General features: G+C 47.3%; 1 protein-coding gene across 4 annotated transcripts in view; it reads left to right on the forward strand.

The window, feature by feature from the left end:
• Positions 1-875: 875 nt before the first annotated feature.
• Positions 876-22,171, forward strand: part of Insr (insulin receptor) — a 98,983-nt gene continuing 77,687 nt past the window's right edge. The window contains exons 1-2 of one of the 4 annotated variants that reach the window (XM_048342134.1): positions 876-1,440; positions 13,250-13,801. In XM_048342134.1, coding sequence (XP_048198091.1) covers positions 1,326-1,440; positions 13,250-13,801 — 667 coding nt within the window. In that variant the 5' untranslated portion in view covers positions 876-1,325. The remainder of the gene's footprint in view (positions 1,441-13,249; positions 13,802-22,171) is intronic. The other 3 variants (XM_048342133.1, XM_048342136.1, XM_048342135.1) reach the window with 3 other exon arrangements.

Below are 22,171 nucleotides of genomic sequence, written 5' to 3' on the forward strand. Positions count from 1 at the left end.
GAGGAGGAGGAGGAGGAGGAGGAGGATCACAGCAATTCAGCTCCAGGACTGGTGGGTGCGTGTGCAGCGCGCACACACACACACACAGAGCAAGAAGCATCTCCACATGGGTCTCATGCGAGCTCCCCAGAGCTGCTGCTGCTTCTTTTTCTTTTTGCTTTTTAGGAACCCTGGAGTGTTTCCAAAAGTCATTTCTTCTGTTTAAATGTCAGGGCTGAGCCGGGGGCCCGGGTCGGGGAGTAGAGGGAGTGCACAGAGGCCTGGGAAGAGGGGGGCTTGAGGGTCCCCACCATTGGGAGGGGGGACGGCAAGGGCCTGGGGGAAAGCCAGTGAGCCCTCATTGCCTCCGCTGCAAAACTCAAGGATCAATCCAACAGAAAATATACAGATAAAGAGCATTTGAATGCGAGATTTCAAACGATTATAACGGATCCCTCAACCGGTAGTGCAGACAAAAAAGGGCAAAGTAATAATGAATGAATCTGTCTTTGTTGGGTCAGTGGCGCCTAGAGGCGCCCAGAGGCGCTGAGATCTTTGTCCTGGGGTACTTAGGGTTGGGGATCTGGGGTGCCCCCAGGGTCTGAGATCTTACTCTCAGGGTACTTTTGGGTAGGGGGTCTGGGCGCTCCGGGCTCTGAGATCAGAGTCGCTGGGTTTTCTGGGGCGGGGATCCGAGGTGCCCTCTTGGACCAGGTGCGCCTAGCCTTGGGCACCGGGCAGCGGGAGGGATGTGGCGGAGGCAGGCCATGCCCATACCCCGCCCAGCCACGCCCCCGGCGTAGCTTTCCCATCCCCCTTCCCGGGCCTCCCGGGGTTCAGTCCCTTCCCAGGCTAGGTCCGCGCCACGTTTTCTCGGTCCCGCGCGGGCCCAGCTGACGGTCGCGTTGTTTACGGCCGAGCCGCGCTTGCTCCGCCGCCCGCCGCCCGCGCCGCCCTCGGTCCCCGGGTCCACAATCGGCCTTGGAGCGAGCGGGGCCACGAGCCGGGAAGTCCCGGGCGCGCAGCACCGAGCTTCGGGCCTGGAGATCGCGGGACGGGCCGCGGGCCGCAGGGGTTTGGTGGGGATCGAGGAGGAGCCCTCGTTTTCTTCGGGCCGCGCCATTCTGTGATTATTTTATTTTTATTTTACTTTTGTTTGGGGAGCCTTCGAGGCCGCGCGCCCTTCCCGGGGCTCCCGGGGCTCCCCTACCCCCAGGTACCTTCTCCGCGTGTGCTTTTATTTTTCGGGGGGAGCTTCATCCCGAAAGCGTCTCTCAGCTGCTGGCCACGGAGCATGACCCCCGCGGGAGGGCGCCGCGCGCTCTGATCGCGGGGGACCCCGCGCCATGGGTCCCGGGGGTCGGCGGGGGGCGTCGGCCGCGCCGCCGCCACCGCCCCTGTTGCTGCTGGCGGTGGCCGCGCTGTTGGCGGGCGCCGCGGGCCACCTGTACCCCGGAGAGGGTGAGTCTGGGGGGCGCCGGGAGGCTGGGGAGGGCCCCCTCCTCAAGACACAATAGAACCCCGATCAAAGACTGAGGACCCCTACTTTTCCTTCTCCCCTTTCACCCTCCGGGAAAAAAGGGCGTGGGGGGGGGGCACTGGGCCCGATGGGCACTGGGCCCCTGCCAGGGGAGGGGGGTAGAAGCCGCTGACCTTGGCCTTTGCCCGCCGGCTCGTGGCTCTGCGCCCCGTGTGTCCGACCCAGGCCCGGGGAACCTTGCCCCAGTGTCCACCCTGCTGCCCCTGCGCGCCCCGCTCCCGGGTCTGGCCCCTTCCAGGCCCCCATGCACCCCTCGAGGGTCCCCCCTGGGCCACTGAGTCAGGTCAGCGTCTAGGGATGAAGCTAAAAGTCCACGGGGTGGGTGGTGGGGGTTCCCACGGGTGTGAGAATAGAGGAGATCCCCTGCTAGCCTGCCTCCCATCTAGGCTGGTGGTCACTTGTGGTTCTCTTTGCCAAAGTTCACATGTAAACTTTTTTTTTTTTTTGGCCAGTCCTGGGCCTTGGACTCCGGGCCTGAGCACTGTCCCTGGCTTCTTCCCGCTCAAGGCTAGCACTCTGCCACCTGAGCCACAGCGCCCCTTCTGGCCATTTTCCATATACGTGGTGCTGGGGAATCGAACCGAGAGCTTCATGTGTAGGAGGCAAGCACTCTTGCCACTAGGCCATATTCCCAGCCCACATGTAAACTTTTAAACCGGTGGGAGGGCACAACGGTAGTGGCTGGTTTTCATCAAGATTATCATCATGACTGGGCGTCCCTGTTCACGTCTGTAATCCCAGCTACACAGGTGGTTGAGGTCTGAGGATCATGGTTCAAAACTAGCCCGGGCAGGGGAGAGTCCATGAGCATCATCTCCAACTAACTACCAAAAAGCTGTGGGAGAAGTGGAGCTGTGGCTCAGGTGGTGGAGCACCAGCCTTGAGCACAAGAGCTCAGGGACAGCTCCTAGGTCCTGACTTCAAGCCTCACGACTGGCAGGGACACACACACACACACACACTCACACACACACACACACACACACTATAATCAGGTTGAAATAAGGCCATCAGGATGGTCATCTTTATCTCTCTGGTCACCATGAGGGTCAGGGCCACTTAACCATTTAGCAAGGGAGTAAACTGAAGCCCACAGGATGTGTAACTCACTTTTTCTAGAGAAAGGGAGGACTTGAACCTGTGTCTAGTTCCTCTAGGAGGCTGCAGACTTACCAACGCGGTGTCTTAGGACTTCTAGGCCCTCTTGCTCCTCTGCCCTCCTTTAGGGAGACCTTGTGACCTCAATTTCTGAGATATCCTGGTCCTGACTCCCTAATCCCAGCATCCTCTTGGGCTTGGCTTTCTGTGGGGACAAGGATGGAAAAACCTTTTAAGATTATATATAGATATAGATATATAGTTTGGGCTGGAGGCATGGTTCATAGCTCACACCTCACGCCTGTCATCCTAACTATTCAGGAGGCTGAGATCTGAGGATCACCGTTGGAAGCCAGCTCCAGAAGAAAAGTCCCCATGAGACTTTTTTTTTTTTTTTTTTTTTTTTGGCCAGTCCTGGGCCTTGGACTCAGGGCCTGAGCACTGTCCCTGGCTTCTTCCCGCTCAAGGCTAGCACTCCGCCACTTGAGCCACAGCGCCGCTTCTGGCCGTTTTCTGTATATGTGGGTCCTGGGGAATCGAACCTAGGGCCTCGTGTATCCGAGGCAGGCACTCTTGCCACTAGGCTATATCCCCAGCCCCCCATGAGACTTTTATCTCCAATTAACCACTCAAAAACGAAGTGGTGCTGTGGCTCAAGTGGTAAAGGTCTAGCCTTGAGCACAAAGAGGCTCAGGGACAGCACCCAGGCCCTGAGTTCAAGCAATACTACCAGAAAGAAAAAAATAAAAAGACAGCTGAGGACCATCACTTAGGCACTGAGTTCAAGGCCCGGGAACTGGCACAAAACAAAACAACAGAAAACTCAGTACAGACACACACACACCACACAGTTTGTTAAAAGAATGTATAGCTTGGGTTTCTCACTGTGGGGCTAAGCTCTGTGTTAGGAGTACCTGTTGAGTTTCTGCTTTAGATTTTTCTGGAAAAAAAAAAGATGTCATGATGGCATGGAGGGGTGGGGGTGTTGGGTTATGTGAGAAGGAAGGAATTAACCAAACTGAGTCTACTGAGTGGCTCTGTCTGTTGCTTGATATTTGCAGTTCTTGCAGGAACTGGTATATAGTTGGTCTTAATGAAGGGAGGCTGCTTCTTAAGCAAATTCAAGATGAGTTGTGAGACTGAGGCTTTGTGCATGCTCTTCCATTTCTCATAGCTTTTTTTTCTTCTTTGTGCCAGTATTGCAACTTGAACTCAGGGCCTGGGTGCTGTCCTTGAGCTTTTCTGATGAAGGCCAGTTCTCTACCATTTAGAGTCACAGAACCATTTCTGGTTTTTAGGTGGTTCATTGGCAGTAAGTCTCATGGGTTTTCCTGCTGTGGCTGGCTTCGAACTGTGATCCTCACATCTCAGCTTCCTGCATACATGATAGCTAGGATGACAGGCGTGAGCCACAATCACCTGGCTGCCTTGTTTCTTTGGTAATTTACCTTTGGTATGTGCCTGGGCTTTCTGGGATTTACTAAGTCTTTGAAAGTTTACATTTTCCACAAGGACAAAGCTTGTGGAAAGCTCCAAGTTGCTTTCCAATTGTTCTGTTACTGGAGCCAAGCGAGAGCTGTGCCCTGTGCCTAGTGGGTCTTTAGTTCAGTATCTGGTCCTCAGTGGAGCCACAGAGTAGAGCCATCTAGGTATATGGGGTACTGGGGCTTGAACTCAGGGCCTGGGCTCTGTCCCTGACTTTTGTGTTCAAACCTAGCACTCTAACCATTTGAACATAATACCACTTTTTTCTTTTCTTTCTTCTTCTTCTTTTTTTTTTTTTTCTTTTGTGGTGGTGGTTAATTGGATAGCAGAGTCTCATAGACTTTCCTGACCAGGCTTGGTTTGGACTGGGATCCTCAGATCTCAGCTTCCTGAGTAGCTAGGATGACAGGCATGGGCTACAGATACATTGGTTGGCTTTAGTTATTTTTGAGAAAGAGTTTTGAGGTTTTGCCTGTACTATCACGCAATTGGCTGAGATGATGTCTCACTGATGTTTTGGCCTTGGCTGGCCTTAAGCCACAATCCTTCTCAGTCTCCACCTACCAATTAGCTGGAGTTACAGGTATGTACTACCATGCCTGGCTCGGGACCAAGCTTTTCTTTTCTTTTCTTTTTTGACAGTTGATTGGTGGTGGTGTGTGCCATGGTGTTGTCCCTGGTAGAGAAATTTCTGTTGTTTTCGGGGCTGAGTTGGTGGGTTACAAGAGTGATAGAATAAAATAACAGCCATTTATACTCTCCTTCCCCTCCCCCAGCCCTATGTGCAAGCTTGGATTTTATTGGTTTAAACAGAGCCACGTTGGCACAGAGTGAGGACTCTGATGTCAGCTACCTCTGGAACCCAAAAGGAAAGTGGGGTGATTGAGAAATTTCATTTCTTTCTCAAGACCCCTTTGTGTTAAGTCACATTGTGTTAAGTCACATTTGGGGTGGCTTGGTTTCCAGTTTTGTGATTGGATTAAAAGTAAGAGTTAAAAAAAATTAAAATGACAAGAAACACATTCACATTGCAGATTCTGCGTCTCTACCTATCTGTAGCTCTGGCCATTCATCCATCTTGTCTATCTATCTTCCATCTATCCATCCACCTGTTTTTCTGTTATTCACCCATCCATCCATCAGTCTATTTGTCTATCTGTCTGTCTGTCCATCTATCCACTTCCTGCTTTTTGCTGGTTAATTGGAGATAAGAGTCGCTCTGGACTTTTCTACCTGGGCTGGCCCTAAACCTCGATCTTCAGATCTCAGCCTCCTGAGTAGGTAGGATTTCAGGTGTGAACCATGGCTATTAGTTGCTTGTAGGTTTTGGAGTGAGTGCACGTGTCATTTCTCTTGCTTCAGTACTAGGAGTAGGATTTTTTGGTCACATGCCTAGTGTATGTTTAACTAAAAAACTGTTCATTTGTTTTCTTAAATGGCTGTAACATTTTGTATTCCTACCAGTCTGAAAAAGATGAGTTTTTCCCCTCCTTTCCCAGCATTACTTTGTTGTTTGTGTTTTGGGGGGCTTAAACTTGGGGCTTGGGCACTGTCCTATAGCTTTTTCACTCAAAGGTGATGCTCTGTTACTTGAGCTACAGCTACACTTCTGACTTTTTGCTGGTTAATTGGAGAGAAGAGTCTCATGGACTTTCCTGCCCAGGAACCCTGATCCTCAGATCTTAGTTTCCTGAGTAGCTAGGATTATAGCTATGAGCTACTGGCATCTGGCTTAACATGCCTTTCTTGTTACAATGTAAAATGCTCTTATTTATTTTCTGGTTCATCTCTCCTGATAAAGCTGAGATGAAATGAATTTGTATGTTTTTCTCTCTCTTTTTTTTGGGGGGGGGGGTCGATTGTGAGGCTTGAACTCAGGGCCTAGATGCTGAGCCTCTTTGTGTACTTTACCATTTGAGCCATCGTACCACTTCCGATTTTTGAGTGGTTGATTGGAGATAACAATCTCATGGGGACTTTTCTGCCTGGGCTGGCTTTGAACCTCAATCCTCAGATCTCAGCCTCTTGAGTAGCTAGGATAACAGGCATGAGCCACCTGCACCTGGCTCTCTTCTGGTCTTTTAAATAAAGCTTTCCCTCCCCCCCCCCGCCCTTTTCATGTCCTGTGGTTTGAATTCAGGGCCTAGCTCTTGTGAGGCAGGTGCTCTACCACTTGAGTCATAGTCTCAGTTCTTTTTCCTATAGTTATTTTCCAGTAAGGTCTCACTTCTTACCCAGGCTGGTCTGGGCTGCAATCCTCCTATTTTTTCTTTCTCAGTGGTTGGCATGATGGGCATGCACCACTGAAGCTAGCCTTTTATTATTGGTTGTGATGGAGTCTCAAGAACTTTTTGCCCAGACTGATGATATGTTGATCTGAGGTTTCTGCTTCAGGCACTTAGCACTCTCACCCTCCACTTCTGCTCCCACCCTGAGCCAGGCCATAAGCCTCAGACCAACACCCTTTGCCAGTCATGCTGGCTTTCTAGGAATTCTGTCAAGACTTACTCAGCTTGGCTGTCTTGCCTCATATTCATTTTTCTTTTCATTCTAATTTAGTCAGTTCATTGAGGGGTGGGGGCTGACCTTTTGCTGCATATATTGTGTCCCTATAGAGCTACATCCTCAGCCGCCTCTTTTTTTAAATTTTTTTATTTTATTTTTGGCAATACTGAGGTTTGAACTCAGCATCTGATGCTTGCCAGATAGGTGCTCTACCACTTGAGCCATCCTTTCAGTTCCACTTTATACTGGCTAATTGGAGTCTCTTAGACTTTAAAATAATTTTTTTTGTGTGGGGGCTGGGGTGGCCTTTGAGTTAATATCCTCCAGATCTTAGCCTTCTGAGTATCTGGGATTATAGGCTTGAGCCATGTGTCTGGCTCCTTTGTGCTTCTTGATGATGTCTTACAGCTCCAGTGCCCCAAATCATAGGTGCATAGGGCCTTGGTAGTGAAAACACTCCTTTGTTATCCCCATATGTTGGGTTCCTTGCCCAGAGGTGGGGTGTGTGTGTGTGTGTGTGTGTGTGTGTGTGTGTGTCTTTTCTGGGCAACAGTGTTTGCATGCACAGGTCAACATGTCTGTATATTTACCTTCTATGTCAGCGATAGCAGATAGCATATCGCACAGCAGCATATGGTGGGGCCTCTCTGTGTATCTCCTAGTTGTTTTTTAGGGTGCATCTGTGGCCCATATCTAGCTGCTGCTTTCTTGTGTCCTCCCACTCCCCCAGTTGAGAGAGCTGTGGGAAACCATCTTTAAGAGGTTAATAGAAGGGCTGGGAATATGGCCTAGTGGCAAGAGTGCTTGCCTTGTAAACCTGAAGCCCTGGGTTCGATTCCCCAGCACTACATCTATAGAAAACGGCCAGAAGTGGCGCTGTGGCAGAGTACTAGCCTTGAGCAAAAAGAAGCCAGAGACGGTGCTCAGGCCCTGAGTCCAAGGCCCGGACTGGCCAAAAAAAAAAAAAAAAAAAAAGAGGTTAGTAGAAGCTCACATTTGACTTGTGCAACTTTTGCCATTTGAACGTGCTGTCTGTCAGTCTGTCTCCCCTGGGCACACCTAGGGGTGGAGCCTTCCACGTGTTTACTGTGGTGTGTCCAAGGAAACTTCCTGTGCTATTTATTATCATTGTTTGGAGCACAGCCTGCTTCACTTTTCTTTGTGCCTCCCTGGTGGTGGCTGAAGGGTGGAATTGAATAAGCTGTGACTGAGATTCTATGTATTTGTCTTCTAATTTGGAAGACCCTTGGGTTGGAGGTGTGGCTCTGTGGTGGATGGGGCGGGGCTTAGCAAGAGGGGCGCGGCTACGTGGTAGGGTCGTGGTCCTGCGTGGCTCGGTGCTAGGAGCCAGTCAAGCATTAGGGGCGTGGCTTAGCACAAGGGGGCGTGGTTTCGGGGCTGTGGGCTTAGCTCATTCTCCAAAGCTTAAATGGGTTGGAGAGTCCTCTCAGGAGAGAGAGCTTTGGTGCCTAGAGCTGAGCCAGATGTTAGCTGGATGGCTCAGGGTCTCTATGTTGATTTGGGGCTTCCTACTCAAAATGTAGAGCATCCAGAGGGTCCCCTCCTTGCCCCCAGGCATTAGAGCCCTAGAAGTTCCTCCAGTTAACTTCTGGCCACTTTGGACGGTTTCTAAATTGCTCTATTGTCTTTGACTAATAGGAACCCATAAGGCTTTAATGAGTTAAGAGTTAGATTCCCCAGGAAGATTAAACCAGCAAAGCAGTTCTTTATTGTCGCCTGTTATAAGAGTTTAATCTTTATTGACAATAACTTTTGCCAGATAGAATTCCCAGGCTATACAATTCCCCCATTTAAAGCATATAATTCGGTGGTTTTGAGTTTTATTCAATGAATTATGCAACCCATCCCTACACTCAGTTTTTACAAAGAATCATGGTTCCTCCGAGCATCCCCTCCCCAGTGTCCCCAGTCTTCCCCCCCCCCCCCCCTCCATCCCCAGCTTCTGGCAACCATTACTTCCTGTTTCTGGATTTGCCTGTTTGGGACTTTTCATTTGCTTGGTTATTTTTTTTTTCAATGAGCATCACATTTCAAAGGTTCATTTATATGTTAGCGTGTGTCAGAATTTCCTTTATACAAATATATACACTGTTCTTTTCATTCATTTATCCCTTGATGGGGATTTATTTGAGTGGCTCCCCCCCCTCCCCTTTATGGTGGCTCTGCAGGTCAGTGCTGCAGACATTTACCTGCAAGCTCTTATGAGAATGTGTCTTCATTTAGTCTCTTCCCCGGACACAAAGCCAAGGGAAAAACCCAAATAAATATCCCGAGGAAAGGCAATCAGGGAGGATGTTGCATACCAGATACCCAGGTGGGCCTCAAACCCACAAAAATATTCACCAGCACTCAGTCAATCAGGCTAGGTGTCTTTTATTTAGCTGTGCACAGCGTCTGCTGGCCACCTACCACCCGGATGGTGACAAACAGCGCCAGGGCCACTTAGGGCTGGGCTTTTGAAGACAGTTATCACATGTACCACATGCAGGTGGTCGTGGAGGAAGAATCACATTCACCACATGAAGGTGGTCTGGCAGGTTAGACAAAGCAAGGAAGCAGAATTACTGCTAGTGATTACAATTCCAGTAAATCCCAGCAATCAAAGTAATCAAAGCAATACAGTTACTGTAAATTCCAGTAAACAAGGCAAAGCAATACAATTCCTGGTCCTAGGTGTGACTACTTAGCCTTAAGCTTTCTCTTCTTAGAACTCCCCTAAACTGAGTGGTCTTCCTCATTCCTTTCTTTTGCCTAGGCCCAGCTGTTTTGGGCTCCTGTTATTCCCATTAGGTTTGCCCCTCCCAGGCCCACTACTTTGTCTAAGCCTGCTGTTTCTGGGGACTCAAAGAAGGGCATTCCCTTACACCTTTCACTTCATTTCCACAGAGGAGGGGCATCTGAACTCACTCTTGAAAGCTGTTAGTTGGATTTAGAAATAAAAAGTTAAGCCAGGAGCACACCTGTAATTCTAACTCCTTGGGAGACATGAAGACCCCAAATTGGAGCTGAGGAAGGACAACATAGTCTGTCTTAAAAAATAGCATACAAAAAATAATAATAAAGAAAAGAAAACAAAAGTAAGAGAAAAATAAGAGGACTGCATGTTGGTGGCTCACTCCTGTAACCCTAGTTATTCAGGAGGCTGAGATCAAGGCTAGAATCCAGCCCAGGCAGGCAAGTCAGTGAGATTCTTATCTCCTATGGACCACCAGAAACCTGAGGGCAGCAGCTGCAGGCCAGGGAAGGGAGGAGAGGAATCTAGAGGATCCTGTGAGAGGAAAGGTTGAGTTAGGAGCCATGGAGGGCGATAGGGCCCTGGGGGCACCATCTTTAGGAGAATGAGTTTGCTGGGTGTTTGTGCTGGTGAGATGGAGATCAGACTGGCATGGCAGGCAGACTCTGGTCACACCCTGGTAAAAGGTAATTACACCTTGACAGGCAGCAGATGGGCTGGCCAGGCAGGAGGGCAGGCAAGGAACTAGAGTCAGGTGGGAAAATGGCCAAGACAAGTAATTTCTGCAGTGGGCACATTTATACCCAGCAGGCATTTCTGCTTTTTTTTTTTTTTTAAATTAAATCTTATTGACAAGGTGATGTGCAAAGGGGGTACAGTTACATAATAAGGTAATGAATACATTTCTTGTCATATTTGTTACTCCCTTGCTCATTTTCCTTTCCCTTCCCTAGTTCAGGTAGGCATATATACAATATCCAGTGTACCAAAATCATATACAGTAACCACATGGGGTACGCCAAAGGAAATTCACGTAGAACATTAAACATAACGACAATAGAAACCTCCTGTGTCCTTCTCTTGGAGTTCTTTTTGCTTATCCTCATCTTATATAATCATGTGTACATAGCTGTTGAGCTATTGTGATCCTCTGATAGGTCTATTCTAGACCTTTTAATGTTTGTTTAGTAGTTGTTTGGTTTTAGATACATAATGTAAAGTCGCTGACCCAAACATGTGGAAATACCATTTGAAAAGAAGTTTGTTATTTTGCAGACCTGGTCTCTACTGTTTCCCCCTGCCCCACCCCACAACAGTCATATATCAAGGAGACCATGCGCCTTTGTTCTCTGTGTTCTAGGCTTGTCTCACTCAACATTATTTGTTCAAGCTCTGACCATTTCCCTGTGAATACCAATATTGTATCATTTCTAATTGCTATGTAGTATTCCATTGTGTACAGGTACCACATTTTTTTTTTGATCCATTCATCTGTAGTGGGGCATCTGGGTTGTTTCCATATTTTGGCTATTGTGAGTTGTGCATGATAAACATGAATGTGCAGATGTCTTTATGGTATCCTGAGACCTGTTGTCCAGGATAGATGCCTAGGAGTGGTATGGCTGGGTCATAGGGTAGGTCTATACTGAGCTTTTTGGGGAACCTCCATACTGTTCTCCAAAGTGGTTGTACTAGTTTGCACCCCCACCAACAGTGGAGAAGGGTTCTTCTTTCCCTGCATCCCCTCCAGCATTTGTTGTTACCTGAGTTCAGAGTATAGGCCATTCTAACTGGAGTGAGGTGGTATCTGAGGGTTGTTTTTATTTGCATTTCCTTTACTGCCAGGGATGTTGAACATTTCCTCATATGTTTCTTTGCCATTTTTATTTCTTCTCCTGTGAAGTCTCTCTTTAGCTCCTTTGCCCATTTAATAATTGGTTTACCGGGTTTGGAGGGGGTTAGTTTCTTGAGTTCTCTGTAGATGACAGGTATTAATTAAGCCTTTGTCTGTTGCTGTGCTGGTGAAGATCCTTTCCCATATGGTTGGCTGTCTTTCTAGTTTAGTGGCTATGTCTTTAGCTGTGCAGAAACGTTTTATTTTGTAGTAGTCCATTTGTTGAGTCTCTCCCCTATCTGTTGTGCCCCTGGGACTCTGTTCAGGAAGTTCCTACCTGCGCGTATAAGTTCTAGTGTCTTTCCTACTCTGTCCTTCAGTAGTTTCAGGGTCCTTAATTGAGGTCCTTAATCCATTTTGAGTTGATCTTGGTGCATGGTGATAGGCTAGGGTCCACTTTGAGTGTTCTACATGTGGCCCAGCATGCATTTCTGGAAGGTCTTCCACCCTGACACATGGGGTGGGGGGTAGGGTGGTAGGCGGGGCGACAGCTCCCCAGTCTTTTGTGCACCTTTTGTCCTCACTGTGTCACCACTCAGGCTTGAAAATCATTAGCAGGCCTAGCCGGGCTCTGGTGGCTCATACCTGTAATCCTAGCTACTCAGAAGGCTGAGATCTGAGGATCAGGGTTCAAAGCCTGCCCAGGCACGAAAGTCTCTGTAAGACTTATCTCCAAAGAACCACCAGGAAATTGGAAGTGGAGCTGTTCATGCCTATAATCTAGCTGCTCAAAAGGCTGAGCTCTGAGGATCCTAGTTTGAAGCCAGACTGGGCATGAAGGTCTGTGAGACTTTTATATCCAGTTAAACAGCCAAAAAGCCAGAAGTGTGGCTGTGACTTACGTGGTAGAGCACCAGCCTTGAGCACAAAAGCTCAGGGACTAAGCTTTAGTCTAGGCTCTGAGTTAGGTCCCAGGACTAGCCCAACAACAACTGTTTTCCTTCTCTTCCTTTTTCCCTTCCTCCTGCTCTTTTTCCTCCTTCCTCTTCTCCCTCCTTCTCTTCCTCTTCCCCATCCTCCTTCTTTTTCTAGTCCTGTTCCTTCTTTCTTCTCTTCCTCTTCCTCTTCTTTCTCTACCTCTACTTCCTCCATTCTCTACTGATCTCCCTTCCTCCTCTTTCCTCTTCTTAAAAGGGGAGCATCCTCAGGACCTGGGTGCTGTCCCTGAGCTTTTTTTCTCAAGGTTAGTGCCCCATTTGAGTCACAACTCCACTTCCAACTTTTTGTGGTTTATTGGAGAGTAGAGTCTCATGGACTTTTCTGCCTGGGCTGGCTTTGAACTGCGATCCTTAGATCTCAGCCTCCTGAGTAGCTAGGATTACAGGTGTGAGCCACTGGTACCTGACTCCTTTTTTTCTCCTCCTTTTCCTCCTCCTTCTTCCTTCTCCTCTTTCTTTTCCTTTTTCTTGCTTAGAGGTCTCTCCTAGGGCCCCTGATCATGCTAGGCAAGCCCTTTACCTGTGAGCCCCATCTTGGTTCGTAAGTTACTTGACAAATTATTTTAATTGACACATAGTAATTGCAGGATGGTAATTAAGCATGAGCCTGCGGTGTGGGAAGATGGGATCAGGATAATTAACATTTCCGTCTCACTCCATCTCTGCGGTAAGGACACCTGAAGCCTCTTTTTATTGTAGCAAGTCTGGAAAATACTCCATGTTAATAATATTATTATTTTATTTTGGTACCAGTCCTGGGGCTTGATCTCAGGGCCTGGGCACTGTCCCTGAGCTTTTGTTTTTCTTTTTCACTCCAGACTAGCACGCTACCACTTGAGCCACAGCTCCACTTCTGGCCTTTTGGTGGTTCATTGGAGGGAGTCTTATGGACTTTTCTTCCCTGGGCTGGCTTCAAACTGTGATCCTTAGATCTGAGCCTCCTGAGTAGCTGGGATTACAGGCATGAACACCAGTGCTCAATGCCCCTGTGCAAGAGGTTGTCTGCTTACCTTTTTTTTTTTTTTTTTTTACTTATTCCCCCCTCCCCCTGCCAGTGTGTCCAGGCATGGATATTCGGAATAACCTCACCAGGTTGCATGAGTTGGAGAATTGTTCCGTCATCGAAGGCCATTTGCAGATTCTTTTGATGTTTAAAACGAGACCTGAAGATTTCCGAGACCTCAGTTTCCCCAAACTCATCATGATCACTGATTACTTGCTGCTTTTCCGGGTGTATGGGCTGGAGAGTCTGAAGGACTTGTTCCCCAATCTCACAGTCATCCGGGGATCACGTCTCTTCTTCAATTACGCTCTGGTGATCTTCGAGATGGTTCATCTCAAGGAACTTGGCCTGTACAATCTCATGAACATCACCCGGGGATCTGTCCGCATTGAGAAGAACAACGAGCTCTGCTACTTGGCCACCATTGACTGGTCCCGAATCCTGGACTCTGTGGAGGACAATTATATTGTCCTGAACAAGGATGACAAGGAAGAGTGTGGTGATATTTGTCCTGGCACTGGGAAGGGCAAAGCCAACTGCCCTGCCACCGTCATCAATGGGCATTTTGTTGAGCGATGTTGGACTCATAGCCACTGCCAGAAAGGTAAGATGTGTGTGTGTGTGTGTGTGTGTGTGTGTGTGTGTGTGTGTGTTGTGTCTCATAATTTCTTGGTTCTGACATTATGGAATGACACCACTGTGGGAATTGCAAACTTTTTTTTTTTTTTTTCGCCAGTCCTGGGCCTTGGACTCAGGGCTTGAGCACTGTCCCTGGCTTCCTTTTTGCTCAAGGCTAGCACTCTGCCACTTGAGCCACAGCGCCACTTCTGGCCGTTTTCTGTATATGTGGTGCTGGGGAATCGAACCCAGGGCCTCATGTATACGAGGCAAGCTCTCTCTCCACTAGGCCATATCCCCAGCCCGAATTGCAAACTTTTTCTGTAAAGTTTTAGATGAGAACTTTTTTGTTTTGTGTTTGGTGCCGGTACTAGGGCTTGAACTCAGAGCCTGAGCACTGTTCCTGAGCTTTGGTGCTCAAGGCTAGCACTCTACCCCTTGAGCTGTGGCTCCACTTCTGGTTTTTCTGCTGCTTCATTGGAGATAAGAGTCACATGGACTTTTCTGCCCTGGGCTGGCTTTGAACTCACATCTTCAGATCTCAGCCTCCTGAGTAGCTAACCATGCCCATCCTAGATGATAACAATTTTGAACTTCACAGGCCATGAAATCTCTACCCCCAAATGCAAGTGTCCCCCTTTATCCAGCCCCTCTGATAGATACCCAGAATACCACAGATTGGAGAAAACCTCAACTCTCTTATGTTCTGTCTTCTGTGTTCATTCCTGTGATGAAGTTGACTTGATGATTTAGGTCCAAAGGAACAATTTCAATATTATAATAAATGCCTTGCATCACCATGCTTGAACTGGGGGACCATTGTTAAGTAAACTATGGGTGGGTTGGCTGAACCCATGCTTTGTAGTTATTATCTGTAATCTACCTAATACATGGCCCCTGAGTGACTCTCACCATACACTGGACCAAGAAGCTAGCTTGAGATTTCATCGTGCTGTCCCAAAGAGTACGCCCTTTGAAAACTTGTGAATTGTTTGCTCCTTTCTGGAATTTTCCATCTCATTTTATACCATCACAGTTGTCTATGTGAGTAATGTACAGGCCAGCAGCCCTAGGCTGGTGTTAATGCATGAGCATGGCTCTGTGTGAATAAAACTTTATTTACAAAAACAAATAGGAGGGCTGGAGATATGGCCTAGTGGCAAGAGTGCTTGCCTCGTATACATGAGGCCCTGGGTTCAATTCCCCAGCACCACATATACAGAAAACGGCCAGAAGTGGCGCTGTGGCTCAAGTGGCAGAGTGCTAGCCTTGAGCAAAACAGAAGCCAGGGACAGTGCTCAGGCCCTGAGTCCAAGGCCCAGGACTGGCAAAAAAAAAAAAAAGAAAAAAAATAGGAGGCCGGATTTTTTTTTTCAGAAGGGTGTCTTTTTTTTTTTTTTGTCACAGTAAATATTCCTTTGTTCCTTTTGCTTGGTTAAAGTGTGGGAATGGAAGTGTGTGTGTGTGTGTGTGTGTGTGTGTGTGTGTGTGTTTAAAATTATGTTTTGTCTGATTTATAAAAATCAAATTGTCCTTCATAGAAATGGGTAAAAAGTAAATATGTTGGTCTCGGGCCATAGTAAACTGGATGGCAGCAGATACTTCCTTCTGGTAGACAGAGCAATTGTGTTTTTATTTCTTTATCAGGGATTTTGATGATTTTGTTTTTCATTTGTTTAAAGAGAGAAAGACTGCTCAGGGCAAAGCTTTATCTGGTGTTTATTTCTTTATGTTTGGTTTCCAGAAGTGAAGTTTCTGGGTCAGAGGCTCTTGATGCACATTGCCAAGTGGCTTTTTGGAAATGATGTCCCTACAGAGGTGCCTCCTAGTCTCCAATGGAGGGAACAGTTCTGAATGCTGTTTGGGGAAAAAAAGTCTTTCTTCATGTACTGGGCTGGGGGAGGAGCCTATATGGTCTTGTTTTTATTTGGATATATTTGACTATGCGGATTTACATTTGTTTGCTCCTCTGTTCATGTTCTTTGCCTATTTATCTTCAAGCTGCTGAAGAGCTTGTTTGTCCTCTTGGTTTGGTTATTAGTGGATAAAATGCTCTAGGAGGCATAGGGAATAATATGGCTTAGCGGTAGAATGCTTCCCTAACATGCATGAAGCCCTGGGTTCGATTTCTCAGTACCACATTAACAGGAAAAGATGGAAGTGGCGCTGTGGCTCAAGTGGTAGACTGCTAGCCTTGAGCACAGAGAGGCTCAGGGACAGTGCCCAGGCCCTGTGTTCAAGCCCCAGAACTGACAAAGAAGAAATGCTCTGGGATGTTCAGATAGAGATAATTGATGAACGTGATGGTGGTGATGATGGTGATGAAGATGTGAGGGTGGTGATGCTGGGGATGATTGTGGTGATGTTAGCAATTATAGCTAGATTTATTAGCACATGCTCATTGTTCAAAGGGGTTTATTGTGTCATACATATATTGTACTTTCACCAAATTCACCACCTTTATTCCTTCTCCATCTTCTCCCCTTTTCTCTTGAATGTTTGGTTATAATGAATTTTATTATGTATGCTATTTTTATAGATGCATGGAATGTGCTGTACAGGAGGGGTTTTCAGGTTTTTCCTATACCTAATACTTAGTCTTTTTCTAGCTGGGTGCTGGTGGCTCATGCCTGTCATCCTAGCTACTTAAGAGGCTGAGGTCTGAAGATTGTGGTTTGAAGCCAGCCCAGGCAGGAAAGTCTGTGAGACTCTACTCTCCAATGAACTACCAAAAAGTCAGAAGTGGAGCTATGGCTCAAGTGGTGGAGCCTTGAGTGAAAAGGCTTAGGAACAGTGCCCATGCCCTGAGTTCAAGCTCCAGGACTGGCAACAAACCCCCATTATTATCATGTAATAAAGCTTCCATCTTCCACACTTGGGTTCTATCACTCTCCATGTGTGTGGCACAGCCATCTGTCCCCTCTCTCAAATAACTAGTTGGGGTCTCAGCATTATTGATGGCTGGCAGCTGTCCCCTTGGTCAGGGTGAAGGTGTGTTTCTGCCTCTCTTTCCTCATGTACAGGACAGGGCTGTTCTTGCACCCGCTCTGTGACCTGTTGCCATACATCCAGACAGCCTCCCATGTGGGCTTGTTGCCTGTGTGTGGCTCATCCACCTGGATTATAGGTTGTAAAGCTTCCTGGTGAAAGTGATGGGTGATTACCAGCGTTAATGGTTCTGTTACAAAAGATAGGGAGAGAGCTGGGGATATGGCTTACTGGTAGAGTGCTTGCCTAGCATGTACTTCCTCAGTACCATAAACAGCAAAAAGCCTGAAGTAGTGTTGTGGCTCAAGTGGTAGGGAACTAGCCTTGAGTAAAAGAAGCTCAGGGGCAGTGCCCAAGTCCTGAGTTCCAGTCCTAGGACTGGTTAAAAAAAAAAAAAGGCTAGGGGGAAAAAAAAGAGAGAAGAGGGTCTTTTCAGCTCAGCCAAAGCAGTTAGACTTTGCTGGAATTGTCAGTGGAGGATGGTGTTGGAGCCCCAGGAAGAGCCTTGTGTGCAAGGGGGTAGGTGGGGCACAGGGAGCTGTGGGGGGTGGGTGAGGGGGGATGGTGGTCGCCATGATGACCATTGGCAGGTGGGAATTGGGAGTGGCTGTGGGTAAGAGGAGTGTGGTGGAGGAGGAGGAGGAGGAAATGCTCTTTCCTCGTGGAAAAATCTGGAGAATGTTAATAGATCAAGACCAAAGAGAAGCTGAACTATTGAGCTGGAGGGAGGGCTGGGGGGTGGATTCTTGGGGACCAACCCTGGGTTTGGAATTTTCTAGACCAGGAAAACTCTTGAGGTTGGTGGACAGCCAATAATCTGCTGGGGGTGCCCGGCTAGATGGATTTGGAGGTGGGTGGGCATTCACAAATGAGGACCTACTGTGTGTTGTTGGGCCTACTGTGTTAGGAAGTTAGAGCTGGTTGCAAGGAAATACTGCTGTCCTCCTGTTCTGGACCAGAGGGGTTCCTTAATTTACCCAGTGTCACACAGCTGATGAAACATGAAGCTGGTGTTCGTGCCAGCTCTAGGCCAGACACATATACAAAAACATGTTTTTTCCTCAGTTTTTGAAACAGCAGACAGAGTGCTTGTAAAACTGGGCCACAGGGTAAAGAATCAATAGTCTGTTTATCTATTCAAGAAGTTAAGACAGGAGCAATGCTTGAAGCCAGGAGTTGGAGACCAGCCTAGGAAATACAGTAAGACCCCCTATTTTGAAAATAAATACATGTTAACACTGTGTTTGTGTGTGTGTGTGTGTGTCTGTCTGTCTGTCTGTGTGTCTGTGTGTTTGTGCATATGCCAGTCCTACCACTTGAGCCACAGCTCCGTATCTGGCTTTTTGGTGTTTCATTGGAGATAAGAGTTTCACAGAGGACTGGGAAAGTGGCTTAGTGGTAGCAGGCATGAAGCCCTGGGTTTGATTCCTTCATCCCACATAGACAGAAAAAGCCAGAAGTGGTGCTGTGGCTTAAGTGGTAGAGTGCTAGCCTTGAGCAAAAGAAGCTCAGAGACAGTGCGCAGGCCCCAGGACTGGCAAAAATGAATGAATGAATTAATGTTTCCTGCTCAGTTTGGCATCGAACTTGGATCCTCAGATCTCAGCCTCCTAAGCAGCTGGGATGACAAGGCATGAGCTACTGGGGTCCAGCCAAAAAGAACACTTTTAATCCAGCCACAATTTCTCCAAAATTTAAGTGTGTGTTTGAAACCTTCTTGGGCACATATGTGTTGAGATAGAATTGAAGACATTATCTGGGCATTTATTTCGGTGTCTATTTTGGTGAAAATAATCTAGAAGGGATTATCAATAGTATAGTTTCCCATTCCTTGATGTGCTCAGTGGCTTTGAGAAAATTTTAAAAAAAAAATCTTTTGTTATTGAGAACTGGGCTTGTTTTCCCTGCATGGGAGACCAGGGACTCTGTCTCTGGATTGTGCACTTGCGTGTGACTCTCAGCTCACAGAACAAGTCCTGCCTTCCTTCAGGGCAGTTGATCCTCAGGTGTGTGGAGCTGTCTTGTTAATAAGGATCTCCAATAAGGACCGCTCCACTTTTGGCTATCCTGGGGCTTGAACTCAGGGCCTGGGTGCTGTCTCTTAGCTTTTTCACTCAGGCTGGCATTCTGCCACTTAAGTCACACCTCCCACTCTGGCTTTTTGGTGCTTCATTGGAGCTTAAGAATTTCACAGTAGTTTTTTTTTTCCCCCTTGCCTGAGTTGGTTGGCTTTGAACTGCGATCCTTCCTGGAGTAGCTGAGATTACAGGCGTAGGCCACGGAGGCCCAGCAGGTGGCCATTTCTTGCATCCAAATCTTAAAAAAAAGTTCTGATAAGTAAATGTTTATTTATTTACCTGTCTTTCCCCAGAGAAATAAACCCTTCAGTAAAACAAACAAACCCTTTGGAGGTGTGGTGGAGCCGAATCTACCATGAGAAAAGGGTCCGGCTGGTGGTTTGGCAGCTGGGTAGCTGGTCCAACAGGTTTTCCATTTTGGTCTATGAGGTTCATGGAGCAGTTTATTCCTTGTCCTATCACCAGACCCTTTGTCAGAATTCAAATCTGTTCTTTGTCACTGAGCACCTGAAATGCCCCAGGGGAGTTCTGGGGAACCCAGCTTCTCTCAGCCGTGCTCCCCCCTCCTTCCCGTGCCTTCTAGAACATTCTCTGCCTCCATAAGGGAAATTAATGTCGGGGCTGGGGGAGGGGGTTGGAGAGGTGACCCGTCTCCTTTCTTCTTTTGCTTCTCCCCCCTTTTTGCTTCTCTCTTCTTTTTTTTCCCCCTTCCCTCTTACACCTCCCCCTTTCCCCTTTCTTTCTCTTTCTTTTTAAAAAAATAATCTTACTGTTATTATTAAGGTGCTGTATAGAGACGTTGCCGTCTCATGAGTCAGGTAATGTGCTGGTTCTGGGACTTGAACTCAGGGCCTGGTGTGAGGAGAGAAGGGAAGGGACCAGGGGGGCTGCAGCATAGGGTGCAGGGGAGGGATGGGAGGTTGTGGAGGGGACTTGCGTTTCAGATGCCTCAGTCCACTCCCACTCCCCATGAACAGAAATCTGTTGGACTGGCTTCGTGCCCCGGGTTGGTGTGTTTAAAGGATGATGCTCTTTCCTGAGGTTTTGTGTCTGCCTCTCTGTGCCTTAGGCTCTTCTGGAGCCGGGGGTGGGGGGAGGGGGTCCTTCGGTAGTCATACAAGCAAGCCTGGGGTCCCCCATGTGGCAGTTGGTGAGAACACCACTGGGAGCACCCTAATTTTCTCCCTGTGGTTGCTCTCATGGTTCCAAGATTCACTTATCTCTCTTCAGTGCTCAGGCATACGACAAGTTTCCTCCCCTTGCCACTGGCCACAAAGCCTGTGCCATGGTTTAGGGGAGTGGCAAGGTGACAGATGGCTCCCGGGGTGTGTGTGTGGTGGTGGTGGTGGGGACTTAAGGCCAGGGTTTAGACCTCTGGTGGGAAACCAATAGTTTCTCTTAAGTAATTAAACTCTTGCTCATTAAATTAAAAAATGTCTGTGATAAGAAAAAAAATAGGAGGCTTGCAATTGCTGACCACTCATTTCCTCCCCAGTGAGTCTTGATGTTCTGCCATTTTATTTATTTATTATTTATGTATGTATTTAGTTATTTGCCAGTCCTGGGTCTTGAACTTTGGGCCTGGGTACTATCCTTAAGCTCCTTTTGCTCAAGGCTAGCACTCTCCAGCTTTTTTTGTCATTCATTGGAAATAAAGGTCTCATGAACTTTCCTGCTTGGGCTGGCTTTGAACTACTTGCTTCAGAGCTCAGCCTCCTGAGTAGCTAGGATTTCAAGTGTGAGCCACCAGCGCCTGGCCTATTTAGAGATGTTAAATTGACATAAAATAATTGCACATATTCTAGGGGCACAGTGTGATATTTTGACACATCAACACAATGAACAATAATCAAATCAGGGAAATTAGAAGTGTGTGTGTGTGTGTGTGTGTGTGTGTGTGTGTGTGTGCTGGTTCTGAGTCTTGAATTAGGAACTTGTGCCTTTGCTTAGCCTTTTCCATTAAGGCTGGTATGCTACCACTTGAATGACATCCCTACTTCTGGCTTTTTTTTGGTGTTTAACTGGAGATAGGAGTCTTGTTTACTTTACTGCCCAGGCTGGCTTTGAACTACAGTCCTCTGATCTCAGCCTCCTGAGTAGCTAGGATGACAAGTGTGAGCCACCCAGCCAGGTTTAGTAAAGGTTTAGCAATTCATTATATGCAATTTTTGTTTTCTATGAATTATTTTAGCCACTAGAAATCTTGTTTTAAAAGCCATTCCTTTAGCTTCAATTTTCAATCTTATTTTATTCCTGAGGGCTTTGAGATTCTTTTTTTTTTTTTTTTTTTTTTTTTTTTTGCCAGTCCTGGGCCTTGGACTCAGGGCCTGAGCACTGTCCCTGGCTTCTTCCCGCTCAAGGCTAGCACTCTGCCACTTGAGCCACAGCGCCGCTTCTGGCCGTTTTCTGTATATGTGGTGCTGGGGAATCGAACCTAGGGCCTCGTGTATCCGAGGCAGGCACTCTTGCCACTAGGCTATATCCCCAGCCCTTGAGATTCTTATTAAATTAAAAACATTTTTTTTTTTTGTCAGTTGTTGGGCTTGAACTCCAGGTCTAGGTGGTGTCCCTGAGCTTCTCTTGCTCAAGGCTAGTGCCATACTATTTTGAGCCACAGCTCCACTTCCTGTTTTCTGGTGGTTCGTTGGAGATAGGAGTCTCATAGACTTTCCTGCCTGGGCTGGCTTTGAACCACAATCCTCAGATCTCAGCCTCCTGAGCAGCTAGGATGACAAGTGTGAGAGACAAGTGCCAGGCTTATTAAATATTTATGGTTATTGCCTGGCATGGTGGCAAACACATTTCTTAAGATCTATCATCTTGCTTTCCTGTGGTCAACACTGGCCGAGTTGGTGATGAGTTTATTCCTTGAGCAGGAGTGTTGAATTTGATATGCCTGGCTTGCTTTATTTTTGTTTTAAATTAATTGTATTTATTTATTTTTGCTTATGTGACACCAAGGAATTGAACCCAGGGCCTCATGCATACTAGGCTCTACCACTAAGCCACATTCCTAGCCTTGCTTTTATTTTCTTCCTTGGATATTTGCCCTCTGTGTTTCTGAGTGAAATTGGGCTGTGCTTCTGGTTTGTTGATTCTGCAATCACTCCATCAGACTCAGCTATCAGATGTTCTCTTACGTAAAGGCCAATTGGGCAGGTTTCCATTTTCCATGTTTTAGAATTCCAGCGCCAGAAAGACTAATTCTTGAATGATTGCTTGTTGGGAAATCTTATGGTGTGACAATCTTTAGAGGAAGATTATTACCGTGCTGGTCCTAGGGCATCAAC

The sequence above is a fragment of the Perognathus longimembris genome, chromosome 3, assembly GCF_023159225.1.
Source record: "Perognathus longimembris pacificus isolate PPM17 chromosome 3, ASM2315922v1, whole genome shotgun sequence".
Lineage (NCBI taxonomy): Eukaryota > Metazoa > Chordata > Mammalia > Rodentia > Heteromyidae > Perognathus > Perognathus longimembris.